General features: G+C 32.2%; 1 protein-coding gene across 1 annotated transcript; it reads left to right on the top strand.

Annotated features, from left to right (window-relative positions):
- The first annotated feature begins 56 nt into the window (after positions 1–56).
- LOC134701584 (thyroid transcription factor 1-associated protein 26 homolog) lies at positions 57–9647 on the top strand. The gene is made up of 4 exons (XM_063562717.1): positions 57–251; positions 4629–4779; positions 6738–6825; positions 9465–9647. The coding sequence occupies exons 1-4, from the start codon at positions 170–172 to the stop codon at positions 9633–9635; spliced, it is 492 nt and encodes a 163-aa protein (XP_063418787.1). The 5' UTR covers positions 57–169; the 3' UTR covers positions 9636–9647.
- The last annotated feature ends 2421 nt before the right edge of the window (positions 9648–12068 follow it).

Here is a 12068-nt window from a genome sequence, read left to right as displayed (position 1 = left end):
TATCTCTAAGAAAGCAACCATCGCCCGGAAATTTGAATGTATCTCCGGGATAGATTTAAACATTATTACAACTAGATTCTAGGTTACTTTTCCGGTTATGAGAAGGACGTATTAGTGTTTAGTCTTCACATGTAAATAACACTGATTTTGATATTTTGAAGGTGCAGGAATGGATTTGCAAAAAAAGAGAGAAGGGAAGCGACAGTTGAAGGCTGAGCAGTACAAAAAATTTAAAGGAAATAAAAAAGAAGGTATAGAAACATCAATACTTACAGTACTGTTTTGTTTACTTGAGGTTCATTAATATGAGGTAGGCATTACCTGTAAATGGGGACGAAGTCTGTATCATGTATGAATTATTTTTTTGTAACTTCAATATAAATTTTGTAAAGAAAAGGAAATACCGTAATGTTTACGATTTGGGTTCTTTTGTTAGGGATTTAAGTTATATATATATATATAGAACAATACCTGATTCAGAGCTCCAGATAAGCTGCGTATTTGCATGATCACGCAATACAAATAAAAGAAAACCCAATGCAATTGCCCATTGCAGGGTTCAATAACCCAATTAATTCAAAGGAAAACCCAATTATATGCCAAAACAATGAGTTCTCAACCCCTTTGTTGGCTACCGTTTGCGTTATTTACCCTTATCTGTGTTCACTTGTTGCGTAAATCTATTTTGATTGTATTTATAACTGGAAATGTCCTTTCGTTCTAAAAATAGTTCCCTGCATCAAGTAGCTGAAATGGGTCCCTGTTGGAATTTTTCCTTGCTCAGAAGGTACACGTGTTTTTGAAATCATTTCGACTTTCTCGGCGTTTTCCATTTAACGTGTGTCATGTTGTCATATTTATTTTCGAATAGCTCGGGATTTATCATTACATACATTGAGTTAAAACGAAAGTGGATGTTCGATAAAAATATTGAATAGAAGCATGTTTTCAGCTTTCTTTTGAATAACTGAGGGAAAGATATGATGATAACAACACTCAGCCAGTGTTTTTAGGAAGCGTCCGTCGAACCCATGAGCGTGTTTGCGTACCTTAACGAGAACATTGCTAATAAACATGAGACTTCGTCAAAAACTGAATCAGTTGCCGTTAGAAAATGTGAAAGGCCAAATCAATTATGAAATGATATGTAATTGGAAACAAAAAAAACTAATAATGGATAACTTAACCCAGATTTATGTTAATTGAATAAAATAAAAACATTCAAGTATAATTAGAGTTTATATTATTTTATTTTTTTCGTTTTACGGTTTATGAGTGAATACACACACAGGCATCTCAGAATTTATATATAAAGGTATATAAGAGAAAAATAGATCTGAGGCGAGTGCCTGGGAATACACATCTGTTATTTACAGTTTACATAAGTTGTTAGAAAATACAAAACTGGCAGAAGGTTTGAAACGGGACACAAATTAAACCTACAATTACTCGTTAGTGAATTAAGAAAATAAAATGGCTATAGCACATATTATTAAAAAAAAAGAAACATATTTAAAATGGAAAAATATCCGGGGTTGATATTGCCTAAATATTAAATAGTATGTTGATGAAAAACCCAATACATTAAGGAGCTTGGTGGTGAAAAACCTAATTTGATATTAACTGGAGGGGTGAATTGGAATTGATAATGCAATTAAAAATCTGTATCACCCAATTACATAAGAAAATGGTGGGTAAAAACCCCATTTGGTGAATTCTTATCTGGAGCTCTGCTGATTGGAAAAGACTACCCGACAATCTCGTGTGTGCTCAGACAATTGAGAGCTTTAAAACTTCGGTTGCTCTCACAACGTTGGACTAATTTTCCAGCGCCTCTCTCCCGTTGCCATACACCTTATTGCTATTACCCTACTCGGCCGGCCAACCCAGCCGCTTGACCTTTTGATGCATACAACAATCACTTGTCAGATTGTGGCGTCAAATGTTTTGTTTTATGACGTCAAAATTTTACGGGAACCTGTGTTATATCCAGTAATGGCGGACAAATAGCGATAAGGTGTATTTATGCCATATCCTAGCCCTGCAACGTATTAATTCAGATTCAGATATATATATACAACTTGTCTAAACATCAACCCAACAATGTTAGATCTGTAAATTTGCTTTTGCAAATTTTTTGTTCTTCCCTCGCCAGGATTAGAACCCATGCTACTGTGATATCGTGACACCAATTCGCCTGCACTGCAGCCGTCCTGCTAGACCACACGACCACCTGGGCTCTACAAAAATAAAGCTTTCGTTGGCCGTGTGTTACCTTTCCTCGTCAGTTTTAATCTAGTGTCGTACTGCAGTACATGATAAATTAGGCATCAAGATGTTATTGTTACAGATCAGCTCAATTATCTATAGTAAAGAATCCTACAAATTAATGTTAGATACAGTCACAGAAAATAATTATATTTATAAGTACGTCCGAGTCAGTGACAACTCTACAACAGATTTATCCATCAGATCGCCATCAATGATGGTGATACATGGCTGTGTACATAATGTATATACATGATATACAACTCGTCTAAACACCAACCCAACATACATAGATATAGGAAGCAAGGTTGGGCGGTAAATACCACCCCCGGTATTTACCAGTGGTATTTACCGGTATTTACCGCCCCGGACAATACTACCCAAGTGGTCAATACTGGCAAATACTGGTCAATTGAAATTTTCATGGTTGTTTCTACTAATAATTGAAGTAAAATCTTGATAAAAAGTCAAATATAATGTGTCAGCTTATAAACTTAATGAATTTGATATGTTTTATACATCTATAACACTTTTTCTTACTGTCACTGATTTAAAATTTAGTTTTTATGAATTATAATATAACATACATAAGATATATATATATATATATACAAATTTATATTTTATTTAAACATGTTTAAATAAATGAATTTTTATTCAAAATGTATGATTTTACAGGTAATTAAAACTAAAGGTAAATAAAACTACAGGTAAATGAAGTTACATGGGTCTTTTTACCTATCACCTGGCATTGCTAGGTGTGAAAATTTAATTACTTAAACAACAGCCTCCAATAAAAGGGGCGTATTGCATTTCCGCTAATTTTTCAAAGTCCCAATACTACGTTTCCGCAAATTTAAAATATACGTTTCCGCAATTTGTATTTATTACTTTTCCGCAAATTTACCTGGTAGATTATAAAGATTTGAATGTACATATCATATATGATAAATTATTTATTTTTTATTTTTAATAAAGAAAATGTTCTGATCTCAGTATAGCTACAAATTACTAGATATAACTACTGACTCGGGTAAGGATGAGTTAAACTTTATTGAGAAATCTTTGAATTGGCTTTCTTGCCAACTGACATGATTGATGAATGCTTTGTTGAATTAATTGCCGATGTTCCATCTGACGATAAATGCATGAGGTCTGCCGATTATATATTGGAATTTTATATAGATGGCAATTGAAATTTCCACCAACCATTTGGGCATCACCCCTGACCCCGAGGAAAAGAGAACAACGAATGGTGTCGAGTCTTTTCCTGCCTACCTGAACGAGCAGTTTTACGCTAGCCATCCTACCATATTTGTCTTTGTCGATGTGTTATTGAAACTAAAGACAACATCTTACATAAAGATGAGAACTCTAACTGTTAAAGCACCCGTTCGGAAATATGAAAAGGAGAAGATGGACTTCCTTCCTGAACAAAATACAAAATTTGTAAACGGTGAATGTGCTACTATGGACTTTGTACGACGTATTAGCTACACATATTCTGCCAGAACTGACTTATGAACTCATATCAAGATATTTCTGAACATACGTTTTCATAAATTTTAATGATGTATTTTACTTACATGTTATGATGACCTTTAACTTAATACATATTTATTTTTTATTATAGCTTTGCTTTCGATCAATAGGTATTCCTTAATTATTTGCGGAAAAGTAATAATTTTTTTTCTCCGGAATAGTTACTTTTTTTGCGGAAAAGTAATATATTTATTTGCGGAAACGTAAACTTTTTTTTCCGGAAACGTCATCTTTTTTTCGCGGAAAAGTAATGCCAATTTGCGGAAACGTAAAACGCCGAATAAAAGTTGACAGTACATGGGTTGAAAGTAATAAAATTGATATTTGAAGACTCCCCTAAACAATAAATTATTTCCTGTCCATAGCTATTTAACTGTGAGATAAAAACCTTCTTCATGCTGGAAATGAAAATTTGAAGTTAAGGGCAAAAAGTTTTTATCCTTTAACTATAATATTATGTTCACATTAATCAATATAGATTCCTGTTTGAATTAACAATAGAATTCAAAATTAAAGCATTAAAAATGATTTGAACACCTTCTATATAAATTAATTATTAATTGTAATTATAATTGACCAAGTAGATAGAGGTTTTTATAGTAATGACCACTCAAAATTTCAATCGACCAGTATTTGCCGGTATTTCCCAGTATTTCCCGGTAAATACCGGTATTTACCACTGGCATGGTCAATACTAGTATTGACCGCTTTTTTGCCAACCTTGATAGGAAGATGTGGTGTGAGTTTATGATAGACTCCTTTATATATACATGATATATATACATTGTATATCATTAAAATTTCAGTTTTTTTTTTAGGACAGGGTTTTGCAGATAAAAGAAAAAAGAAAGTACAATATGAATATCTTAAGATGCTGAGAAAAGAAAAAAAGAAAAGAGAAAGGACAGCCTTGCCACACACAAGTTTTGAAGACACAGACATGACAGAGGAAAAGATCGGAAAAGAAAAGTAAGAATCATATAAGAAATGCTTATTAGGCATGTTAGGGGTAAAAATGTTTAAGTTACTTTCAACAAATTTTTTTTTTACTATTTATATAAAAAAATGATTTGGAAGAACCTCTAGAGCTGCATATAAAAATACAGATTTTTATTGATTCACAAAAATTGGTACCAATCATTGATAGCTATATATATATAATAACTATATAATTAGTGCCTAGAAAATCAACCTAACGATGTTAGAGTAGGTTTGATTCATAACTTGCTCCTGGGCCCCGGGGCTGGAACCTGTACTATTTATTTCTAACTTCTACGACAACACCACCTAGAATTGTGCAGAGACCTTATCCCCTACTCCAACTCTAGCTTATAAAAATAAGCTGTCGTTTCGGGAGGTGTTACCTTGTCGTAGGAATAAAACAAGGATCTTTGATACAATACATGAAGTATTCTTTTTAATTTTTAGTTTTCAGAAATGATCATCTACTCATCTCTTCAGTATAATTACAGGATGCTAATCTATTTTTAGAAGCATACAATCACTGTAAATTGTTATATGTATATCTCTGCCTATGTGAAGTGACAAATGCAAATTATACCTTGTCCATCAGATTTCTTATGATTAAGAAATACCAGATTAGAATATGTATAAAGTGCCTACAAAATCAACCTAACGATGTTAAAGTAGATTTGATTAAATACAACACGTCTGAACATCAACCCAACAATGTTAGATCTGTAAATTTGCTTAAATACAACTCGTCTGAACATCAACCCAACAATGTTAGATCTGTAAATTTGCTTTCCGTATTTTTTGTTCTTCACTCACCAGGATATATATATATTTATCATATATTTAGTACAAAATACAGCTATTTTGTATATCTAATAAAGGTTCTTTTTTCCAGTCTGTATCACCTACCCTGTATTGCATACCCCGTATCGCATGGCTAAACCCGTATCGCATGGTAAAATCGGTATCGCATACCTTTTTTTTTTTTTTAAACTAAAGTCAGTTTTTTTTTGTTTTTTTTTGCTTAAGAATTTTTTTTTCTAAATATAGGTCAATTTTTTGAATGACGTCATTGTTTGGTATGTAACGTCAAGAACATCAAGTTTTCATATTGTATGTGACGTCACGAACATCAATTTTTTACAACACTAAATGCAACTATAAAAAATACAAAACACTCAAATATAAACAAAATATTTTCAAAACAACAGATTGTAAGGTAACCTAGGTGCTTCGTTTAAATAATTGAGCAGTTATTTTAAAGCTTTGAAACAAGACAAAAGCAGAACTGAAGGTAACCCATTGCTATGGATCAGAAAACAGTTCATATAATATAAAACTCTTCTGTTGAAATATATGATAAAGCGTATAATACATGGCAAAATCGGTATCACATGCCGTATCACCCTCGACCAATATCATCCCTCAGGTCTAAAGGCCCTCGGGATGATACGACATATGATACGGATTTTGCCATGTATTATTCTCTATATAGTGATTATAGTATGATAAATTGATTAAAATTGAAATTTTGACTGTCCGATTCTGTTAACAAATTAATTAATTTTGAGGATTGTTATGACTCATCAGATAAGTAGATAACATGTTACAACAAATTATGACACCTGTTGTGACTTGATTAGCTTAGGTTTGTAAACTTATCATAAATTTGTCGCCAGGTAAAATTATAGATTTTTAAAAAATGGTCAGAAAAACTTCAAAATCGGTAACCAATAGTTTTTTTCAGGTATATTTTATGAAAATCAGGATTTTGACTTGTTTAACTATCCTGATTACAGGATTCTGGTTGAGGCATGAAAAAATCGTAATGATACCGCCAAAATTGGGACAGTTGACAGGTCTGCAAATGTAAATGAATTGATACACAGTACATTGAAGTTGACATTTACAAATTACATGCATGCATTTATATATTTATGGCATCTTTTCAGGAAAATTGAGGATAGCAACTCAAACACTTACAGCAAGTCACAGAAACAGTTTAGTAAGAAAAAAATGGACAAAGAAAAGAAGAAAAAAGTAAGATTAATATTTGGAAAGAACACTGTTTTTTGTTGTTGTATTTAAGTACATGTAGTTTTAAAAAAAACAGCAAACAGATGCATACATGTAACAATTTCAATTATCACATTAGGCCAGGATTTTTTAATTTGTTGGTTTACGGGTCCGCCAACCCAATTTTGGCGATTTTCAGAATAAAAATAAAATTGACTTTTCATGCTTTTTTATTCCCGCCGACCCTAACAAATGCATTATCCCTGGAAAACAATTAAAATATTCTTTTTGTATGAAATGAAATATCATTAACAAAATAGATAACACTTTCTGTTGTGAAAAATTAAACATCCAGCTTACGTTTCTTAAAATAGACAAATCAATTATAACTGACCTTGAAATGTCGTTTGCTCAAATAATTTTACGGAACGAAACGTGTGTTTAAAACCAATATAATACAATAAGTTCGTTTCCCTTATTTGTCATCAGTCCGTAAGATGCATCATTTCATAGAAATAGACTTGTCCAAAGCCGACAGGTTGAAGACATCAGTTAAAGTAATGAATATTAACAAATCATTTGGAATTTTTTTGTTTCATAGATAATAAAAAAAAAATATCGTCCATTTGGTTTAAAAAAAAATGATGCATGACAACAGATAAACCTGTTATTCTCGATTTTCTAGTGGACGAGTCTATTACTTTATTGATATGTGGGTTCAAACTTATTTTTGTACAACGTTTTACACTTTATTCATTTTCAGTTTTCGTGCTTGAAGATCATTATTCACTAAAATTTCGGTAAAAGAGCTACGCGAATCTGTTTTGCTTGTATGTGAAATTACAATTTAATTTCGCCTTTGTCCGTGTACACCCTCCTTTTTTTACGGGAAATTATTCTAGACAATGTCGAAGTTTATGACAGCTGAGCAATAATATTTCATCGAACTAAAATTTAAAGAAATGTTGAAAAAATAGCTTAAGGTGGTACCTAACATTACAGGGAGATAACTATGTAAAGTCAGCTAAATGTTTTAATTACATTGTGTTGTAAAAGGAATATTAAGCTTCTCAATGATCAAAATTGGTGTTTGTCAAACTGCTATATAACCAGTGTAATTTTTCTGTCAAAACGGTTGGTTCAAAATTTTTGATTTTTTATATTTTTTGTTAAAGGGTCAAAGTAAATTCTTTGGCAAAGTTTTATGAAAATTAAACGAGCCAAATTAATTTTAGTGAGAGTGTTGGGTACCACCTTAACGAACATATTGTTAGAAAGGTGAAATATATATCTATTTTGCATATTTTTCTGTCTTGAAAGAGTTTTTTTTTCTTTTTTTTCCCGACCGACCGACCCGACTTTTTCATGGGGAAAATCTGTAAACCAACAAATTAAAAAAACGTGGCCTTAGGGTGTTTTAAAAACAACAAGATGTATTATAATTGCCAATGAAACAATTCTCTACCCATGCTACCAGTGACCAAATGTCATAAAAGTTAACAACTGTCGGTCATCTTACAGCCTTCAAGAAAGAGCAAAACCCATACTGCATGGTAAGATATTAAAAGCTTGAAAAGGGCAAATGTCAAATAATTTAAATGAGAAAGAAATGGCATGATTTATGTAAATACAATGAGCAAAAATACAAATGTGACACACATTTTGTACAGTAACAAATGACCTCCACTGAATAACGGGCTCCTGACATAACTTTTTTTCATTATATTTTTAATAATTGCTAACTTAAGGTTACCATGGTTACCTTTGTCAATATTTAAGATTAAGAATTAGGTCATGCTCTCAGCAACTGTATGAAAAAGATTCATTGTCATTAATATAGTATTTAGGAGTAATAAGAAACACTAGTCCCCTTAGAGCCAGAATAATGTGCCTGGGAATTATAACTTTGAACTAGAACAATACAAATCATGTTCAGCATATCAATAAAGTAGAAACAGGGGTCATGTGACATGAACATGTGCTGATATGCATGTTATATCTGCCACTGGACATTTCACATCAATTAACCCATCCATCAAGAATATCCTTGTTTTCATAAGGATAATCCTGAAAATGTTCTCCCCTTACAAGAAGAACTTTACTGCAGCAACTATAGAAGAGAGACTTTCTGTCTGTCTGTCCATTGGTCTGTTATTCTTCTCATCTGTTCTTCCAACATGCGGTAAAAGTTTTTTTTTTAAAGGAAGTTTTTTGTGATGTTATAATCACATCAACTTGTAACTTAATAAATATTTTCATAGTCATGATAGTGTTGTAAACTTTTAAAATTGGTGCCATATGTTTGTTATTGTTAAACCCTTGCTTTACAAAAAGTGGGGGTACACTGTTTTACCTCTGTCTATATCCATCCTTCCCATGAATATTTTTCAAGGCATCTTTCTTAGGAACTACATCATAAGGATTTCTGAAATTTGGTTTCAGGGTTTATATAAGTCAGCTATGCCGAGTGATGCTTTCTCAAATTCATCACTCAGCAACATGCAGTTTACAGAACACTTACATATTTTTACATTATTAAAATTGTCCAGTTGTTGTGGGGGTTTCATCATTGAGTAGTAGCTCACAGTTTGAAATGTTTTGACTCCTAAATTACATTTATCAAGGACAAAATGTTATAATTAATTAACTTTTAACTTTTTCAGGAAGTTTTAAAGCAGAAAAGAGAAATTGAGTCTGCATTAACCAAATATAAAGACAAGAAATCTAAACAGTATAAAAAGTTGTGTAAAAAGACATACAAAGGACAGCCTGTGATGAAGAATCAGATAGAAATACTTCTACATAAAATTCAGTCTGGAATTGATCAAACGTAATAAAAATGTAAATAATTCTGTATGAAAAAATTCGCCATGACGTCAGTTTTTTTTTAATTTGAATGTCCCTTCTGTATTTTCTGCCACTCTTTTAGGTGCCTGTTTTCTCCTGATGAAATTTGTTTATAGGCGCATTAAAGAACAACTAGATTTTTTTCCTGCTTGCAACAAAAGTAGCAGAATGCGATACATAGGAATACATCCTGGGTGACGGTGTTAGTGATATATTTAAAGCATTATATTTCTGAAGGAAGAAAACGTGGATGCTACATATATATACTTTGTATGCAGACCCTTATGTTACAAGATTTTTTGAGCTTTCAACTTGAGTCGAAAAAGCAAGACATAGCGATCTTACATTCCTTCAGTATTTTTGGTGGCGGCGTCCACAAATATTCACTCTGTGGTTAAAGTTTTTAAAATTTTAATAACTTTCTTAAACTATCCTGGGTTTGTAGCAATCTTTGACAGATGCTTGTTTATGATAATAAGATAGTATTCAGAAGTAAATTTTGTAAAAAAAAAAAATTTCCGTATTTTACTAATAAATGGACATTACATACAGTCAAAGTATGTAAAACATTTATAAGATTCATAAACTATTCTCGATGTTTACATAAAAAATCACATGGGTCGCATGGAATTTATAATAAAGATTATTTCATTTTACGGTCCTTATTCCATATATACCGCTGGTGTTAGACTATCAGTCCCCACGTGAGACATCAGCTCAATAGTCAGTAATTCAAAACTGACATGATTTATAATAAAATTCTCTAAAATTGTCTGTTAACAATTAAATCGTAAAATTATAAAAAAACAAATTTTTAAATTTAAATTTCCTCAGTCAACGTTAAACTTATATAGATTTACCTATTATTTTTTGTCTTATAGGTCTTCAGCTTTTTCAGTTCTTATACATTATTGACTGTTAAGTATTTAAACGCACAGAGTTTTGATTCAGGTACAAAATGTATATCAAGAAAAGCGCTTTGGACGATCGAAATTTATCATGACACCATCCATGGATTTGTGGTGACATATTGTTAGTCCACGTTTCATTTTTTCAGATACGATTACTATCAAGCAATCTGTAGAATATTACCATTGACTCAGGAACAGGCCTTAAAGTCATTTGTTTTATTGTTTATTGTTTTATCAAGGAACATCTCAAATTCTTAAGATTGCCTTGCTTAAAATGTAAAAACAAACATAAGTGCCAGTCTGCTTAAGAATCAGGCAATGGTGAAAACATGACCAAAAAAACCCACCAATTTCACATTGATTTCAGTTCATAAAATGCACAAAAATAACATTTATTTCTGTTTTCTGTTCTGGTAATAGGAGATACAATTTGGTTGAAATGCACTAGAAATTAACGAATATGTGGAGATAACTCTGTAATTTGCGATCATTCTAACCAATTTTCTAACCATGTTATTTGATATTACCAGACATATACAAACGAAAGACTTATTATCTTTACTAAGAGTTGATAGACAATAACAATCACAACCAAGGATTAAACAAAGACTCACAAAACCAACACGAACTCCAATAAAATCCGGGAGTGAAATCAGCTGCTCCGGAAGGCTAAGCATTTCCTGCACCGTGTACGGCACCCGTTGTGTTATTTCTTTGATCAGTTCGGTAATGATGGAAGGTAATTATGACTGAGGAAGAATATCAGATATAATTTCTGACACAACTTTGTCATAATGGCCAATCAGCTCATGATGGAAGGTAATTATGACTGAGGAAGAATATCAGATATAATTTCTGACACAACTTTGTCATAATGGCCAATCAGCTCATGATGGCGACCGTAAAATTTCTCGAGTGATGACCTTAATTTGATTGATTCATAGCCCTGTCTTAGCAACTTTAGAGAAAGCAGTATTCCTCGTTCAACAAAATCAATGTACTTTGAGCTAGCTCTAGAGTAACGTATCAATTGAGACACATATACTCCATATGCTTTTGCCGCTGGGAACAGAGGAAAAGTTATAGAAAAGTTCTAATTCCCCGCCCTGCTTGGCGTTAGGGGTGTTTAGTATTATCCATGTTTGTCCTATAAGTCTGTCTCAAATGTCCCCAAAATTGGTTTCCATTCTCTATTTTTCGTTTGCCAGATGTTATGAATCATATACACAATGCTTACAAACACAAAACAGTATTTACTGCACAAATCCTGCATCTGTATGTAGAAGTTAATTCGTGCAGGGGGGGGGGGGGGGGCTGTGACGCATTCTCCATTTATTTTGTGTGAGTTATTCAAGTTTTACAATACTAGATCTAAATATAAAAAATTCTATTGAATATTTTTGTTTGGGTTTATTTCAATGATAATTTTTGTAATAACCTCCTTGCACGTTTCATTTGCATGGATTGTGTGAAGGAAAAGGAAAACAGTTTGCCTTTAACTTCAAAAAT

Source organism: Mytilus trossulus, unplaced genomic scaffold, assembly GCF_036588685.1.
Source record: "Mytilus trossulus isolate FHL-02 unplaced genomic scaffold, PNRI_Mtr1.1.1.hap1 h1tg000247l__unscaffolded, whole genome shotgun sequence".
Classification (NCBI taxonomy): domain Eukaryota; kingdom Metazoa; phylum Mollusca; class Bivalvia; order Mytilida; family Mytilidae; genus Mytilus; species Mytilus trossulus.
The sequence above is the reverse complement of the archived record's forward strand: the minus strand, read 5'-3'. Positions and strand labels throughout refer to the sequence as shown.

Excerpts from the sequence above, each read along its gene's own strand:
- LOC134701584 (XM_063562717.1), top strand. The coding sequence starts at position 170 with ATGGATTTGCAAAAAAAGAGAGAAGGGAAGCGACAGTTGAAGGCTGAG. Across the intron at positions 252-4,628 it reads TAAAGGAAATAAAAAAGAAG|GACAGGGTTTTGCAGATAAA; the intron begins GTATAGAAACAT and ends TTTTTTTTTTAG. Across the intron at positions 4,780-6,737 it reads GAAAAGATCGGAAAAGAAAA|GAAAATTGAGGATAGCAACT; the intron begins GTAAGAATCATA and ends GCATCTTTTCAG.